Source organism: Pantherophis guttatus, chromosome 7 (assembly GCF_059756535.1).
Source record: "Pantherophis guttatus breed Tessera chromosome 7, ASM5975653v1, whole genome shotgun sequence".
Taxonomy (NCBI): domain Eukaryota; kingdom Metazoa; phylum Chordata; class Lepidosauria; order Squamata; family Colubridae; genus Pantherophis; species Pantherophis guttatus.
In genome coordinates this window covers 69,021,154-69,040,344 of record NC_142069.1, presented here as the reverse complement: position 1 = coordinate 69,040,344, position 19,191 = coordinate 69,021,154, and the positions used below count along the sequence as shown (strand labels likewise).

General features: G+C 36.3%; 1 protein-coding gene across 11 annotated transcripts in view; it reads left to right on the top strand.

Annotated features, from left to right (window-relative positions):
- The window catches only part of CADPS2 (calcium dependent secretion activator 2), a 370,960-nt gene extending 354,017 nt beyond the window's left edge, over window positions 1-16,943 (top strand). For all 11 annotated transcript variants that reach the window (XM_087874199.1, XM_034431095.3, XM_087874197.1 and 8 more), the window contains 2 exons: window positions 15,507-15,611; window positions 16,222-16,943. In XM_087874199.1, coding sequence (XP_087730325.1) covers window positions 15,507-15,611; window positions 16,222-16,392 — 276 coding nt within the window. In that variant the 3' untranslated portion in view covers window positions 16,393-16,943. The remainder of the gene's footprint in view (window positions 1-15,506; window positions 15,612-16,221) is intronic.
- Window positions 16,944-19,191: the final 2,248 nt, after the last annotated feature.

Genomic DNA, 19,191 nt, shown 5'->3' with positions numbered 1-19,191 from the left:
GGCGGCATATAAATAAAAATTAAAATTAAAAAAAAATAATATTGTTTTTTTACAAAAATAGATGAGGCATAAATATGGCAAAAAGGAAATATAGAAATTATAAATTTAATTGAAATGACTAAACACTGTTTAAATTTGTGAACCGGCCAAATACTCTGTTCAAAGAAAATACATTGTATGTTTGTATGTGTGTTTCTAATTATTGTTATTTATTCATATTTGTTCTCTTTTATTCTTCAAAGTTTAACAATTCATTCTTTATCTTAATATCTTTATATTTGTTTGGGGTTGGCTTTCTTCCCTTTCATCTTTTTTATTGTACAGCAATCTTTCTCCTCAAATCTACCACCTCTCTCTTTTCTTTCCTTCTTACTTTCTCTTCCTCCCCCTCTTCTTCTCCTCCCTACTTCCTCTTCCTTTCTCCTTCTCCTCCTCTCTTCCTCCCTCTCTTACCCTCCCTCCTACTCTAATTTCCCTTCCCTTCCTTCATCCCTCTCTATTGCTGTATCCTTTTATGCATATGGACTACTCAGAGGGCTGAAAAAGTTATTTTTGACTGGTCCTCGCACTTTTGACCAGTCCTCGAACTTACGACTGTCCTCACATTTTACGTTTTTGCCCTATCTTGTCACCATGGTGAAGAGAAGCAGTTGTGAAATGAGTGACATGGTTGTTAAGAATGCTACAATGGGCATAAATGATGACCAGTCATAAGTGCGAAGACCGGTCAAAAGTGCGAGGACCTGTCAGAAATCACTTTTTTCAGCCCTCTGAGTAGTCCCTATGCACATAGCCACGCCCACCCGGTCACATGACGAGCTACCCACGCCTACACAGTCACGTGACCAGCTAGCCACGCCCAGTCACATGATTGCCAAGCCACACCCCCAACTAAGCCACGCCCACAGAACCTGTTGTTAAAAAAATTGAATCCCACCACTGTCTACATCACTCAAAATGTTCCCATACTGTATGTATCCATAGATGATGCAAATTTGGCATTTAACTACAGAATCCAAAATTCAATAGATACTTTCCTAAAAGTGTATTACTTCTGGAATACTACACTAGAGAAACTCCATAGTCAAGATATTTTCTCAGTGCCTTTATTTTCAAGCTTAAAGCATGAATAGTAAACTCAGTAGAATGTTCTGTTTTAGCAGCAGTAATTATCGTGGAGCAATAGGAAATAATTCTGTAAACCTAGGACTGTATTCTTAAGGATTTCCTAGATAACACCAGCCTACTGTTTAATGTTTGGAAGGACTTTCATAGAATGGCAACTCTCACTGACCTTCCTGCATCATCAACTCTTGAGTACTGATTAAGCATCCCTACCTAGAGGAAATGCATTAATCTAGCATTGAGGTTACACAAGTGTGAAAGCAGTCATTAGGTACGCTCCCAGATGGAGATCTCCTGGCAGTACCAATCAAAGGGTATTGTGCAAGCTTTTTTCTCCCTTGAGCTGTTTTTTCCCCGGAACTTTTCTGGCAGGGAAGAGTTCAAAGTTAAAGACAATGTTTTTTGTAGAGTTTTTAAAAAGTCCATGAACAAGGCAGTATCTGGAAAAAATTAGATTAATCTGTAGGGAAAAAGAGAAACACTTCTTTTAAAAAATTAGCTCAGAGCTGGTCATCTATGGACTACAATTAGCTTTCCAAGAACAACTGGTTTTTCACAGAGTACTGTGCAACTCCATCAATAAATCCTGGAAGCAACCATACAGATGTGGGATAGTACATTTTTTTCCTAATGTTTGGAGGTTAGTAAAAAACAACCTTGATCCAAAGTTCCCTCAACTGGACTAAATTCTCTTTAGGCAGAAGGGAATTAAAAAGTGGCCTCTAATACCTTGGGAAGCCTTAAGGCCTTGTTATGCATTTTAAAATTCCCCATATCAGCCTGAAAATGCTTTCCCTGCCATTCCAGTGATATATTAGCATCTTGGGATATACTTCCTCCAGTCCTCATTTAAAATGTAACTTCCAGCTAGAAAATAATAATAATGTACAATTTAGATAGTAAGGATGAGATGAAGGAGTATTTCTTAGTGATTGGGTTTACAATCACAGTAGGAATAGTAATGGGTGAAAGCAATGGGTGGAAACTAATCAAGGAGAGAAGCAACTTAGAACTAAGGAGAAATTTCCTGACAATTAAAACAATTAATCAGTGGAACAACTTGCCTCCAGAAGTTGTGAATGCTCCAACAGTGGAAGTTTTTAAAAAGAGATTAGATAACCATTTGTCTGAAGTGGTGTAGGATTTTCCTGCCTAAGCAGGGGGTTGGACTAGAAGATCTCCAAGGTCCCTTCCAACTCTGTTATTCTATTCTAGTACCCAAAACACTTCAGTTCTGCACATTAGTGTGCACTTTAAAAAATGCAACACAGTGCTATAATCTTCTCTTCCCACGAATGTCCTTGCTTGCCATCTCAGTTTACTCTTGGTGGGTAACTCAAGACATTTGCTCTTATTTGTTAAGTTTTTATATTAGAGGCCTTTCAAATAGTCTTCTGAAAAGTAGGACACCTACTGGTCCCCCAATACATTAGCTTCTCATTTGAAATACTTGCTTTTAATTGATCTGGACTCTGAAAATGAAAAAAAGACTGTTAACATATTACCATCAAGTTATATAACAAATTCATATTTCAAATAGAAGTGTATGTAGGACTGCATTGTGGCTTAGAAACATTTGGAATTACTTTTTTTTTAGATTAAAGCAACAAATTCATATACTGTGCCATTTTTGCACATTTTAAAATCATATTTAAATCCTTCAATATTGTTTTCAAGTTAAAGGCTTTATTCATGAGACTTCCTAGTGAAAATAATTTCATTTTTCAGAGCTTTGTTTTATTGTTACAGAGTCTGCAATATTAATTCTCAGCTATGAATGTTAAAATTTGTATTACTTTTCAATAGTATCCTGTCTTCAAAAATCCTATTAAATCTTAAATTACTAATCCAAAGTTACTAATCATACTATGTTGAACTGAAGAATGATTTTAAATATTCAGTGCTAAAATTTTGATCATTATATTGAAAACAACTAACAAAGTATGTGTATGCCTTTGGGGGGCATTTGTTGAATGATAGAAGAATAGCTGCTGTCAGTTGACTTTTTTATTGATCAGTTTGAAGTATGTCTTACAAACAATTCAATACTGAAAAGATTTGGAGAGTTAGTTGTTTTTTCTCTCTAAAAATGTAAATCTCAGTGTTCAAAATCGCTTATTCTCAGATTACAGTCTGTCAAATTAGTTTCAGTTCATCATCATTTTCTGTGTTAAATTATCATTTGTAGGTGTGAGTTTTGACAAAAACGTTCTTCTTTTGATGTCAATTATATGCCAGGACAACACCTGCAAGTTAAAATTGGGTGGGAAGCTGTTCAAAAGTCCTCTTCTCGCATCCAAAATCTGCATGGGAATGGAGGTCTAAGAAATCTGAGTGAAGCGTACCTAATTCCCAGAGAAACTCCACAAGATAATGCATTGTAGCGTGTTGAGCTGCTTATTTCTTTGATAAATCAAAATAATCTTCAGGAAATATGTGGACTTCTGCTATCAGGTTTCCAGAAACTGGATAGGAACATAACTGTCACTTGGCACAACCCCAAAAATAAATTTCTTGGGGGTTTTTTCCTGATGCACCTGGACATATGTGGCAGGTCTGGTAGAATCAGCTAATTAACAACACAGGCTTAAACAGGCACCTCATCTGGCAATGCAGTTAGTTGCCTGATGGTGCTCAGCAGGATTTGGTAGTGCTTTTTATTTTTCTGTCCTAATGGTCTGCTGCCCACCTAATTTTGCCTTATTGTCAACTACTACTTACCGCAGCTTGAGGCCCTCCCAGGAGGCTAAATTATTATCAAAGGATTAGGGAGATGTAGCCTTGTAGCTCTGACATTTCTGATTACTTGTCTATGCCAGAACACTAATTAGCTGTGACTAATTAAGAAAAATGTTCCTGCCATAGAAAACCATTTAAAAGAACTGAGAAGTAGAAAGAAAGGTAGAAAGAAAGAAATTCAAAAGCTGAGCAGTGCTCAGATTTGCTGATACTCTTTACATTTCTACTGAGCTTTAACTCACCTTTAATTATGCCTAATTTTTTTAAGGCTGCCATAGACAATAAAAGAATATAAGAATCCGTCTGAGATTCTTTATTTAAGGGAGCAAAATAATTGACTCCTTTAACACGCTTTGTAGCATCAGGTTTTCCCTATAGAGCATGAAAGAGCAAATCTTGTAAATTTTCAAACATGTTAACAGACTGTTGTGGGAGAAAGCAACCTCACACACATGCGTACGCGTGTGCAGGCACAAAGCACAATTCACAGGCACTGTTGGGAGCAGCCCCCTATTTTCTCACTAGAGCCTGTGCGAATTCCTCACAAACATTACTAAAATAAGCGGAGGAAGGGCAGCCGGTAGGCTTAATAGACTGCTTTGTCAGTAAGTCACTTATGAAATATATTTCCAATTCTTTGTAATATTCCATCTTTTATTATATACGTGAGTCTGCTTTAATGTATAAAATAATAACTCTGGAATTTTGCACCACACTTTGTAAAGATGAAACAATGAAAAATTGGTTTTCTTGGTATTTATTCTCTGCCAATCTTAGAAAAGAAAGTAAATATCAAATAAAATAATGTTATAATAATATATTAAACTATATTTTTAGAATTAAATACTTTATTTTTTAAAACCGTGAAAATTCAAGTCAAATTTTCAAAAGTCTCTCCAAACTCTTTTGAGTATGTGTTTGTTCTGTATCGTAAAAATAAGCTCATTTTTAACAAAAAATTTAATTTTTACTTGCTTAATAAATTACAACCCTAAGGCACTTTTCCTGCTTACTTTTCAGAATTAAGATTTCACTATGCAATGCTAAGAGAATTCATACTACTCTGATTATCCTAATACTTTTTTTTCCCTTGAACCTGGTTTTGGAATTAAACTATAGTTTAAAGATTCTAATACCACTAATGTCCTCATGCCCCTGAATTAAAATAATGGCTTGATGGTCTTTAATTTGTTATCCTGTCAGAATAGGTTGTAGATTAAAAGATTACCCTTAGGGTTTCAGATCCATGTTAGCTGATCCAGATAAAACATGTAGTGTTTTTATATCTTGGCTTTCTTTATATTACTCAAGTTGATCAAGTTAAGTATAACTCTTTTCTCTTAGTGAGCAATCATTCCTTTCATTATCCAATCAGCAGGTTTAGAATGAGTCCCGCCATTTCATCTCTTTGACCTCTTCCAACGTTCCTATATCTGAGGAACAAGAATCCTCCCAAAAGCAATTTAGGGTATTTGTGTAAATTGAAATATAGTTTGCATGCTGTTAAAGAAAATTTGTTCAGTGAAATAGTTACATTTCCAAAACAATCTTGATGGTATTCTTTTCAAACAGCTTTATCATGCATTGTATGACTGCAGATTTAAAATTTCATAACATTTGTTTAGCATTATAAAATGCATTTGAATCATGGAATAATTTTGTACACAGTGCTGTAACATTATGGTTTTGCAGTACATGAATGTATATAAATAAATTTATTAATCGAATTTTACAAATAAATAAACAGGAAAATGTTTTTAGAAATGAATTTTTAATGAATCCACATTGTCTTCTTTTTAAAAAATAGCCACTACGACCAGAATTTTGAGAGTGAAAGAGAAATGTTCTTATATTGTCATAATTTAGAATTGAACTAATCAACTGAAAGCGTCGTGTTTGTCTCCAGGGATAAGAACAAAAAGAGAATCATAATTACATATACATTTTACTGTGGTATCTTTAAAAATAGTTTATGTAGAAGTACCTTACGGAGATCAATAGAATGCATCCAGCTGCAACAGCTGTGAAACTCTAGGTAAATCTGATAGAAAGTGTTAACTGGGCCTGCTATCCTCTGTGTAGTAAAGAAAAATCAATAGATTCTCTACCATTTGGATTGTCTTAGGTCATATGTTTTCCACCATGAAATGCCAGGCAAAGGCACCATTGAGGGTTTATTGATTTCCTGATGTACTGTAAATATATATACACTTAATCAGCAGGAGAAGCTCACAGTTTCTGCAGCCAACTATGCATTGCTAGTGCCTTTACTATGAACCCTGCATGTGTGAAGCTAGCTTTTTAAAAGTTTGCCACTATTCATGGCCAATAATTTTGCTCTGAAATCATAGATCAAATAAAAGGAGCTCTCCCCTGAAGCATCTTTTCAAAGCTTATTGAACATATGAACCAAATATTTAACATTTGTTACATTAAGAATCTGTTAAGACATTTAAACAGTTCAACTTCATTTCTTCTGAGTGAAAGTAAATGACCAACTGCTGATTATGGCCAAAAGCATGGCCACACTTTTGAGAAACAGAAACATCGTAGTTGAGTAATTATGGAAGTATGCAGAAATTCAAGGCACTGAGAAAAAAGGGGAGAGACAGAAAAAAATAAAATAAAAGCAGTCTGATTAATGTGACCTCTTGTCAATTAGGAAAGTAGAGTTTGACCTCTTGAAACTTGCAGGAATGGGGACTTCTGTCCCTCCAGATAGTCCTGACCTACAATTCCAATGCTCAATGCTCATCCCACTGCTTGTATTGGCTGAAGCTGCTGGGGAGGTATAATAAGAAAATTTGGAAAGCTAACTCACATCTTTCAAACTTTGTATCCTAGAGTAGTGACTTCTAACAGAGTACTGGTAGTAGTCTGTGGTATGGGCAGTATAATAAATGCTTTTTTTGAAATACCCAAAATTTCACCAGTTCATAAAATGTTGCATGGGTTTGGCATTCTTTATTTGGGCCATACAATGTCTTCTTATGACCCTTTCAGTTGGGGCTCTGCAGACATTATGTGAAAGAATCATGTATGCCACGTCCACAGATGTTGCATTGCCAACCAATGGCTTTAAATGATGCTCTTCAAACTTTTCAGTGAGAATGTAGTAATTTTAAAAGAAAAGATTGGGAACTGCTACTTATAGGAAGTTGGTATACCTGGTTGGTATTCACAGTTGCAGCATGCAGTTATACTAGTTTTACAGGTCTTTACAATGGAAAAAAAGTTTGCCATAGATCAGGGGTCTCCAACCTTGGCAACTTTAAGACTTGTGGATTTCAACTCCCAGAACAAAGCTGGCTGAGGAGTTCTGGGAGTTGAAGTCTTAAAGTTGCCAAGGTTGGAGACCCCTGCCATAGACTATGAAAGAGAATATAAACTTTGTTGCCCTGTCCAATTTTCTTAAAGAAAATGCTGTGCTATCTTTTTTATTAAAAAATAATAACTTTTGTGTCTTAATTTATTATAATTCTATTGAGCTGCTTTTTGGGGGCTTATTTCATAGTAATCAAAGAAGGGCAAGGAGTTTACATAAGAAGGCAGCAAATGTCCTGTGATTCCCTTAACTCCAATGGATTCAGTTGGTCAAGGGTAAAAGTGATTATGAAATATGTTTACAAATATATCTCTGGTCACGAACACTTCTGACCACAACCAAATTTGTTTGCAACCAAAGTTATGGAACGAATTATGGTCGTGACCAGAGGTTCTACTGTACCCACCTATTATGCAGTTGGGGGACGGGTTTCTTATCATAGAATAAATGAATATATTTTTGTGGTATTTAATTATGCAAACATGAGCTTGCTTTAAAAGATTAATATTAGTGACTTTATATTTTTAAGATAGCTATTTCAGACTGGTGCTGGTGGAATGAGCTGTCTACTCTACAGTGGGGAGCAAAATCATTATAAAAAAAGAACTAATTATTATAGTGATTGCTATTTTGCCTTTCATCAAAGTTGAAAAGCATTTCAGAAGAGGGCTAAAATGAAATGATCCTAGGGTAGGCTAACCCTGTTTTTGAAGCACATGCAGGGTTAATGTATGCCCTTGCCAATTTGGTATCGTCCTAGATTCTCTATTGGTAGTGAGGCTAGTTTGAGAATCAGGTCCCAAATTCGGGGCTACTTTTGCTGTTTTGGATATAGTTCTGATTTTTAAAAAGCACTGCATCCTTCCTTGCTATCTGCTAACTCAAGTGAATTTCTCCAGTGAGATCTTTTTTTTGAAATAAAACAATAGTAAAAGATTGGAACACAAATTGTTGAGGAAGGGAGATGTGCAAAACAATGTGTTAGAAATTAGAACTCTTATTAAAGAACTTCACATGTGCCAACTCCAGTGCACACATTTTTACATGAGCATCACAGCCTTCATGTTCAAGACCGTTGCCATGAATATTTAGGAAAATCTAATGCTGAGATATATATATATATCAGAAGCGACCCAGCAATAAAACCCAGTTAATAGAAGCAATCATTCATTCTTGGTTTCACATTATAACAGCTGCAGAACTAAAAGACTTGGTTCACTCCATAGGAAGACATTGTAAGGCCATAATTCATGCTAAAGGTTATCCAAGTATTAACTGACATGGTGATAATTTTTGTATATCTCGTTTTTTCTACGTGTTTCACTTTTCTTCTTTATACTGTAACTGCTATTCTAATAGCAAATCCTTCATAAAAGTTATTGCATTACATTCTTGATTAAATTATCTTTCCATTGATATATAATTTTATGGTACTACTCCAAAAAAAAACCTGTCAGCATAGATGGGCTTCAAGGCAAAATCTTTTTTGCCCCCACCATAGCTGTTGAGGAATATATCCCATCCCCACCATTTCCTTTATTTCTGAGGCTATGAAGTATTGCTATTGGCGGAAACCATAATAACTTGATGGGGGGGGCAGCGGAAAGGCCAGGAACATGAGCAAATGCACAAGGCATTCCTCTCCATCTGGTCTTCTTTCTCCAACAATTTAGCCATCTGCCTTGAAAATCTAGAATGAAGCATGTGGATTTCATAACAGTGATTTAAATCATTTAGGAACTTCACATGATTTAGAAATTATTGTTTTGTGTGGGAATCAGCTGTCCCATTCACACAGACACAACAGCAGTGCCTCTGTCCTGATACTAACGTAATGTAATTACAAACAGAATAATTCTGTAAAATTAATTCTGACACAAATGCAGAGCTTTACAGATGTGATCTAGCATTGCGTGCTAACACAAGCAGAATTGCTTTTAGCCAATATTCATTTCAAGTGCATTGATAGAGATTAGGAAACTATAAATTAGCCAATCTATGATAATTAGTGGGGTGAATTTGCCATAATAGAAGATTGCATTCAGTTAATAGGCAGTTTCAATGATAAAAGTCAAAATTTAAGAGAAAAGTCAACGGGCTTAATAGGATGTTAATTTTGAACCACATGGATAATGAAGAACACTGAAATGAATACAGAGTCATTTGCTGTGATATTTTATGCATGGCCATCTGATGGATACAATTGACAGACTCATCAAAGTGGTCCATAATGTTCTATCATAAATGTAAATAAGTATCTGAAATGTTCTGGGATAATCTTTCAAATTATATTTTCTTTTCATTTCAAGTCAGATTTGGAAGCTTTTTTATGCATCCATGTTGCTTATGTTTGAAAACACTTAATTTTGCAAAGCACATAAATATATGAAAGAAACTTAAGTGGTGAGTGATGATGAGATTTATGTATGTTATAAGATGTTTCCATGTAATTATTTTGATCAGTCATGTTCTCCTTAAGACATGATTGCTGAAAATATACTGGGAGCAGAGATTTGTATAAATAGAAGCTTATTAAAAATATTCTATAATGTACAGATGGCTGTTTTGTTATTTTTTTTCAGGAATCACATATAATATAAAATTCTCTAAATACAGATTGTGCTACACAGTTTTTTACTTTTTCGCTGAATGATTCTAGCTCTGTCTGCTTAAATACTATTTTATTTTTCTTTCCTATCTACCCTGGATTAAATCCACCTTCTTGTTATAAAAAATCATTTCAGATTGTTTAAATATGTTTTTAATTTCTGATTAGTGCTACATTTTTGTCCAGGAGTGAGGTGCTAAAAATATTCTAGCATCCAAAAAGGCGAAGTCTTGTATTTATAACATAGTATTTAGGCATTGTCTATTTTAATTGGCAAGTATGTCAGAGGAATATGTAGCCTTTGCTATATGTGTATCTAATATCACTACGAAATCTATTAGGATTTTTATAATAACAGCTCCTAATTATTCAATCAACTTTAAAATTGGGGGCTACTGTTGTGTTCCTCTGTTAATTTTACCGTTGCCGCTTTGTGTAGGACAAAAGTGCTGATCCGTCTTAAACAAAGCTACCATTTCTTGCCTCCTCTTCATCAAAAAACACATTCTGTCAGTGGCGGTTGCCAGAAGAACCAACCTAAAGAAAAACTGTATGTGGTCCAGTGATTCAGAAATAGAAATATCGGAGCTGAATGGACTGCCGCTTTGTGTATTACTACATGTAGAGTTTTCATTCCAGGTAGCAAACAGCTGCATCTTAAAAAAAAAAAAATAGGAAAGAAATAAAGAAGGGAGAGGGAGAAAACTGGAGTGCATGATTTCAAGAGACAAGTTATTACATCTAATTAATTGCTCTCAAAACATTAGAAAGAGTTGAGAGAAAAGAGGAAGATAAGGATTGTGAATATTGAACATATTTGTTTTGTATTTTCCAATAGTCAACAGAATAATGAAATTCCTTAACTACTACTCTTTAACTTGCCTAAGAAAGCTCGGTATGTTGCTAAATCTCTTTTCACTAACACTGCCGAGAAACAACTTTAATCCTTGTTAGAAAATTGCCGAGTCTGCAGCTGACAAAGAGCTCATGCTTGTTCTATTGTTAGTGTTCCCGGACCCTGAGAGTGGAGCCCTTTACAGCTGCGTGGATCCAGCCTGGCTCAGCTGTACTATTTAGGAGAGGAGGGTTTGTCAATTTCTATTGACAATAGAGAGAGTTTTTCAGGGCTTGTAGCAGTGCTGAACACAGTTGGGGATCAATGCCAGCCATTCAGCCTGCACCCTCTTTCATTGCTTTGGTTTGTTAATTCAAGACTAAAGGTCCTCCGAGGAGGTGTAGGATGTTTAAGACGGCTGATGAACTGAAAACGTTTATGGCTCTGGCGTGGCAATTTCCATAGGCGGTGGCAACTATTGGCACGGAGGGGGCTGTGTCCTTGTTGACCCTCTTGTTATTAAAAATGCACAAGTGCTGCGCTTCTCAATATTTCAACACTCTTTCATTGTCAATACCACCTTCTGAGCCCTTCAGCTTGTTACTTGCTCTAAAGATCTTCTTAGATTGGGTTTGAAAACTTCACCTTAAACACTAGATTAGACTGATGTTCTGTTTTCCGTGCTCCTGTTGATTTGTTGAACCTTCCCAAGGCTGAAAAGCAAGTAGCAGCTTGATGGGGAGACGGGCTGCTAATATGATTTACCAGTCTACAGTCATGCACAATAAGTGTGAATAAATACAGGGGTCTTGCAGAGTCAACCCTAGCCTTTCCTTTTTCCTCTCTCTAAAAAAAAAAAAAAGAACTTCAAAAGAGATATTTCAAGGGAAAATGAAGTGAGTAATACATGCCCTTACAGGAGCTGACTGCACTGGCAAGAGGAGGAGGGGTAAAACCCATTTTATTTTTAAATGGTTGGCTGCTGTCATGCGCCAGTGTGAAAAAATACAGAGAAGATACACATTGTTTTTATTTTATGTCGTCTAAGGCATCCAAAAATAATAATGCTACAGGCTTGACATCAGGGGGCATTATAATGCTTTTTTCAATTTTTCCCCCATCAGGCTCAAAAGAATGTGACTCTAGTACAGGGGATGGAGACTGAAAAAATGTATTCAAAGGCTTTTCCATGCCTGGAGGGTAATTTAAGGAAGTTTGATCTCTAGCAAATAGAATGCACTAATATTAAAAGACCTTTCCTTTAAAAAAAACACCCAAAGATTGCCTGCTGCCTGTCAACATCTCTTCGACCTAATGAAGAAATTGCTTTGTTCATGTTGCAGGGAAGGCCAGTGCCCTTCTCTTTTTGTGTCTGCCCCCTTAGCTATTGTGATTTTAGAGGTCTTGGAAGGGGATGATTTGGCTAAAATTAGGGAGGAGGGAGGCAAAGGGCTGGTAAATTTCATCCAAAGTTTCCTCTTTCTTCATCTCTTTAATTTGAATAGCAATTATACCAGTAAATATTGTTCTCTACAAGCTAGCATTATCAAGAGATGTGGGGGTCCTAGGATTATGAGAGGCATGAATAAGTAGTTGTAACTTATTTTGGAACAGTTTTCCTAACTAACATAACTGAACTACGAAAGACACAAAAAATGGGACGTGCAGCATGGTTTAAAGGTAATACAATGAAAGCAATAGATAAAGCAATTAACTGTGTTTACTCTAGGAAGAATCCTTCATAGGCTAAGTTGGATCAAAATTTGTGTATTTATTATGGGAACACAGTATTCTTCCTAGAATAAACAGAGTTAATTGCTTTGTCCATTGCTTTCATTGTATTGCCTTTAAACCATGCTGCATATCCCATTTATTGTGTCTTTCATAGTTAAGTTATGTTAGTTAGGAAAAATGTTCAAAAATAAGTTACAACTACTTATTCTGAATGTCATATAAGAAATATGCAAATGCTATAATTTTTATCCATATTTTTGCTTAAAAATATGCTAATGCATATTTACTGGGAATTCTGGCCAAATTTTGTGTGTGGGAGGACTGTTTTTTGTTTTGTTGTCCCTCAGGCAGCTATTTTATATTAATAAGTGAGAGATGTAAAATACTGCAGAAAAACATTTTCCAGTATTAATATTGCATGATTAATATTAAAATAGTGTGTGGATTATTTACAGTTAAAACCTTTCACTTTGCATCTCATTATGAGCAACCGTGGACAATGAAGGAAAATGGTAAATTTCAAGTAGACTAAATTAAAGGCTGCCAGTTCCCTTCTCCATATTTTTGGTGCCTTGCATATTTGGATGAGATAGAAGCTTGGCCCCATCTTTTTATGTGCATTTATGTGGTTGGGCTTCTGGTCTATTCATGCAACCCTATTAATTTCCTTTCATAGAATTACAAATTGAAGCACTTGTCACAGTAACTGTGGTTTGCTCATTTGTGCAAGAAGCACCACTTTGGCTCTTGACTAATTGTTTGATGCCCAGTCTCCTTTGCATAACTGGTGAGCTCCCCCTCCTCTACTGAGGGTCTTTCCATAGTGCTCAGCACCAAATCACGTGGGTACCTCTGAGGTTAATTTGCCTAAAAGTCTGGTTGATAAGAGAACAGATTGGACCTATCATATTGCATGTAACAATGAACAGATACAAAAGAACAAATGGCAATTAAGAGATTTATCAGGTGAGTGTGAATTTATCACCACAAGTGAATTGACTTAGATGCCATCTGTTAAGCTACATGATACTCATGTTAATGTGCCTGACAGGATTCATTGAATGCCACCTGTTAGCCATGGGTTAAAATTCAGAATTACTTTATTTTAAAAAAATATATATTTAAAAACATATGAATAAGATTTTAGAAATATATTTTAAGAGGTTATTATCATTTTAAAAGCTATTTAAGCATATTTTTACTCCAATGGTAACATCAGAAGCAAATACCCTAGAAAATAATTCTTATTTTGCATATGAACTAATTGCTTGATCACACCCATCGCAGCTGCTCCTTATCCAGATAATATAGTGTAGTTCCTCATGCTATTTTATTTTCTCATAGTTATACAGCTCTTCAACTAGATAACCTATTGAAATTAATAAAACTAACTATAGACTTGTGAAACATCACATTCTGCATAGGTTGTATTAATAGTATGGAAAGCAACATAATATATGACTAATATTAATGTTTAAAACTGATGCAATTACACTACCAATTAAAGCACCTGAAAAGAAAAGAAAACTTAGAGGTTTGATGGTTTATTCGTGTCAGAAGCAACACAATTAAAATAAGGCATACTATATGACATAAAATTTAAGATACAAAATAAAAGATTAAAATATGTACAAATTAAACAGCTCAACATTAATTGTGCTCTGTCATGCTGCCATGAGGTTCTCAAATGTAGACTGATCGGGGCACAAAGGGCAGGTATACATGTCTGCATGTCACCATAATCACAAAGAGCAGAAGCAGCAGGATAGCCCCATTTGTTCAGAGTATCTCTGGATCTTGTTGTACCCGTGCACAATCTATTCAATGATTTCCATATTTCCCAGCTTTCATCAGATCAAAGTGCCAACTTCTCCATTGGTTCCATCCAGCGTTGATTCTTTGTAGCTTTCCAAAGATCCACTCTGCTTTCAAATTCTTCAAAGTCTTCCGTCGACCTAAATTGGAGGTAATGGAGGAAGAGGTCCATGCTAGGTTGATTGGAGGTCATGCTAGAACCAACATTAGTACACAGTACACAGCAATATAGCCTTTGACAAAGAAAAAGGATGACATAAGTTAAACTCTCTTTGCTTTCAGCGGAGGTCCCAAATCTCTTTACCTGGAATCATGCAGCCTTTCCTCAGAGTAGTAACTTCTGCTACGTAGCAACTTCTTCAGTGACATCCTGTCGAATGATTTGTCATCTGTGGTATCTATTATAAGACCTCATATTTAATAGTAACTTTCCCCAGTTATTAATTATCCTTAAAAAGTGTATTTTGATGGCTTATAAAAGCTCATAAACATAGGCTCAGATTTTCTCCTAGACATGATTTAGCCTCATACATATCAAAGCTATGTAAACCTGGCAAAACAATTTTCCCTTACTCCAGGTCCTAAAGGTGGGGGGGGAAATGTTGATGGGCACAATTATGAACAAGAGTGGGAGTATGAAGACAATAGCAGCAGTTGATTTTGAGAGGATTTCCTTTCCCTAATTAAATTTGCAGAGCTAACTTTTTTTCACCCTATAACATCTCCCTCCATCAATTGTTTCAATAGCTATTTCAGGGGAATGTGCATTTAATACTGTTTGATATCATTCCCCACCCCATTCCAGATCCATCAAACCCTAACCCTGCTGTCCTTTAGAAAAGCTTTAAAAACTTAGCTTTTCAAACACACCAGAGGCTAGGGCAATTTGTAATTTTGCTTGAGTGATGATGGGTGATTGGATTTTTTAATATATATATTTCCCAAGTGACTCAATATTTTAGCACTTAGCTTGTATCTATATTATGTTTTCAATTCTATACACCACCTTGAGTCTTTTTGTTTGACTTGCATGTTATAAATCTGCTGCTATTATTATTTTCTGTTTACGGGAGGCAAAGGATAAAAACTCTTGCACACAAATGGGATGCAACTCTGAACAGTTTTTTTGCTAATGCATATCAAGACCAACTGAGGTCCAGTTAACCGATTTCCTAGCAACAACACTTGCTATTTTATTAACAGAAATTAAGGCATTATTGAATTCAAGTGCTGATTTGTAGCTATTTCTAAGTGCCCTATTTACCTCTTATTGTCAATTCTGTAAAATTGAACTGGATTTTTTTTCCCCTTCTCTTTTTTTGCAGCAGTGGTACAGCAGCTCCATGAAAGTCATATGTGTCTGGCTAGCTGACAGATTAGATCTCCAGCTCCATATCTACCAACTGAAGACTCTCATCAAAATAGTAAAGGTAAGTATGAGTAGAATGTGATTGCACTGCAGCATTAGAAACAGAAGTGACAGCAACAAATTATTTATCTTATTATCAAAAATTTTAACATCTTGACAGGGAAGACTTTTTGTGGTATTTCTGGAATAGAGATATACAGGTAGGCCTCGACTTAGGACTGATTGCTTAGTAACCATTTGAAGCTATGGCAGAATCTATAAAAGGTACTTATGACCTGGATTCCAAGTTCTGACAGCTTCCCTCCATGATCCCATGGCTGCATTTTAGGTGCTCAGCAACTGGCCTGCATGTACAGCCATTTGCAAGAAACAGGCATTTACTTTCCAGAAAAAGCTGTCCCATAGTGAGCAACGGGGTCGCTTAATGACCACTATGTTCATTTTACGACCACTGCATTCATATGCCTTTCTTTTGCTGCATGTAACACTTTATTAACAGATGCAGCCTATAATGTGACATTTTTTATCAATGAATTCATGCCTTTCATTTTTTCTTCTGCCTGTAGAACCATTCCCAACATACCTTTATTAAATACAATCCTTAGTCAATATCTTATATACCAGTTGTTCTTAATCTTGAATTTTTTTTATTTTTTATTTTTTTGCTACAGAAAACCTATCGAGACTTTCGGTTACAGGGTGTGCTGGAAGGAACCCTAAACAGTAAAACTTACAACACAGTTCATAGCCGTCTCACAGTCGAAGAAGCCACCGTTTCTGTATCTGATGGTAGTGGACTGCAAGGCATCACCATGAAAGACAGCGATGAAGAAGAAGGCTGATGTTTTTTGTCTCTCCCAAGTATCTGTTTCATAACTTGTCCTTATGTTTGAATGTATGTTTTGCCTTAATGCCCTGCTACTACAGTGTGAGCCCCTCCCATGGGAAGGAAAGAGAAAAGGGACTGCTGAAAAATACCATAAGAAGGGAGATGGTGAGGAGCAGTGCTCATTCCAAGGACATTCTGACATCAGTAGACTTTGCATCTTTTGCCATGTGGCTTTGCTTTGTACTGTGAGAATGCCAATAAGGAGTCAGAGCTCCCCATGTGATTCATTTCCTTTTGTTTGTATTGTTGCAGTCTCTTGCCATCCCTTCAGTGCAGCATGCCCCTGTGCAGAATGCAAACTGCAGACACCACCCAACCCTTTCGGCAGCCGTTCTTAGAAATTCTTCCATTTTATTGTTCACAGCCGATACTGTGGCACTTCAGAAAGAGTGAAACCCCACCTGTATTTTCTATGGTTTGATGCTGCTGTGGTTTTGCTTTCTGAGGAACTTGTATTTTTGCTCTTTCATTATCAGGTGAAACATTAAAAGTCTTACTCTTGTATCTTAGTGTTTTGATTTGGCAACATTATAAGGGCAGGAGAATTTCAAGGACTCCTGGGAAAGTACACAGAAAACAAAATTTGAAGTGTTGCTTCTTCAAATCTTTGCCTCTTTTGCACAGTGGAAAACAATATTGTCATCTTGTGGTGTGTCAGGAAGCTTGTCCTGGTTCTTCTGTGTCTCTGTGGAAACATGCAAGCAATAAGAACTTTCTCTGTAACCCATATTTATATAAAACTCTGAAATTAAGAGATGATTGTCGTATGTAAAACAATTTGACCTCCTGCGTAAAATCAAAATTTTACACTTGCTTGTGATTAGTTGCTTTATATAGAGAACTGTCTAAAAGAAAACACATAATCATTTATAGGAATACAAAAGTGGAAGTCTCCAAACAGAATATATGTTGTGTGTCCGTCTGTATGTACATCTTCAAATCAAATCAAATGTATGCATTTCCCCCTATTGACAATTTGAATTGCTCCAAAGACATCAGGAACACTGCTGCTCAAAGAAGGGCTGTGTGGGAAGGAGGGGAGGGACATCACTTATGTTCCCATTGACCCTTAATTTAGTAGTGAAGTGTTTTACTCCAATGAATTCCTTGAACAATTCAGAATCTTGGTTGCTTATACCAACCGTTCTTTGCAAAGGCAGGCCATGCAACTTTGCGGCTGTTGTGTAAGGACAAAGGACCGAAGAATTGAAAAGTAGCAAGCTTTCAAGCTGGTTTCATTTTGTTTTGTTTTTAAGCACTCGTGTAAACTATGCCGAACATGGGCAAACAAGATGCCCTTCAACAGGACCTGGCTACTTGTAAAAGTGGCACTCATTCCCTAAAGAAATTAAAATACATCTGTTTAGGAAGCGGCTGGGAGCCCAAGAAATACTCTGTGCAGGCATACTGTCTGCCCAGACATCTCTTTACCTCACTTTAGTTTTTCTATCTCCACACTTTCTTCTGAAATAAAGTTTACTGTTCTCAGACATCCCCAGTAAAGGGGGGGAGGGAATCTGCTTTAGGAAATAGTCATGTCAATCTCATGATTCTTTTTGCTGTCTTCAGAAGCTCCACATCAACTTGCATTTGTGTGTTGACAACAGGATAGAACACAGGTTAGAGACACAATCCTAATTTGCCTAAATTTTGCTCAGAATGTTATTGTCAGGCAGGGTGGCTTTTTTTAGGAGCCAGTGAGGATACATTAAAAGAAAAGAACATCCATTGAGGCTCACTAAATAACTTGATTAAAATTCTGATGTTCAACTTGGGGTTTTTCTAAGTTACAAATGCATAAACTGCTTAAATTAATTTGTAGTTTGCTTCAATCCCAGCAGGAAGCATTTCCATCCATGATAGTGACAGCATGTTTATATTTTGTGTATTTGTAAATCATACTTCTGGTTAATGTAGACACTCAACTCTACAATTCCTCTCTCCTGCTTTTTTTCCATATTTTTTTTTTAAAAAAGCCCTACGCATTCATTCAAATAGTGTGAGGCTCAAAAGGCTTTAGTGTGCTGGTGTAGAGAGGCACCATATGGATAATGGAAGTGGCCTCCCTGTGGAGGCTTCTGAATATACTTTGAATAAACCGTATGCCATTTCAAATGCAGTGGACTGAGCCTGGATCCTGCCCTCATTCACTTACAAAAAAGGCTTAAAACGTACATGGAGTTTATTTCTTGCAACCTCAGGATCGTATTACACCAACTAGAAGAACTGTTTGAATTGTCATCTATTTCAGAATAGTTCCTTCTGTTCTATGATCAAGCATAATAATAAAATTTATTTTAGATGTTTTAACTACCTTTATTTTTTTAAAATAAATAATTCAAGGTGGCAAAATACAGTAATAGTCCTTCTTCCTCCTAATTTCTCCACAAGAACAATCCTGTGAGGTGAGTTGGCCTGAGAGAATGACTGGACCAAGCTCACTGGCTTTCATGCCTAGGGAAGGGACTAGAACTCACAATCTTCTGGTTTCTAGCCTGGTGCCTTAACCCCTAAACCAAACTGACTCTATGCTAATCAGCTAATGCACAGGTGTCAAACTTGCGGCGTGTGATATATTGTGATGTTTTTCCCCTTTGCAGAGCTGGGTGGGCGTGGCCTGTGTGTCACATCTGGCCTGCGGGCCGCCAGTTTGACATCCCTGATTAATGGATGTAAAAATGTCAAATGCAATTTTACAAGGAATTCCAAGTAGCCATCTCATCTGCAAAAAAAAATTTTTTCAACCAATAAT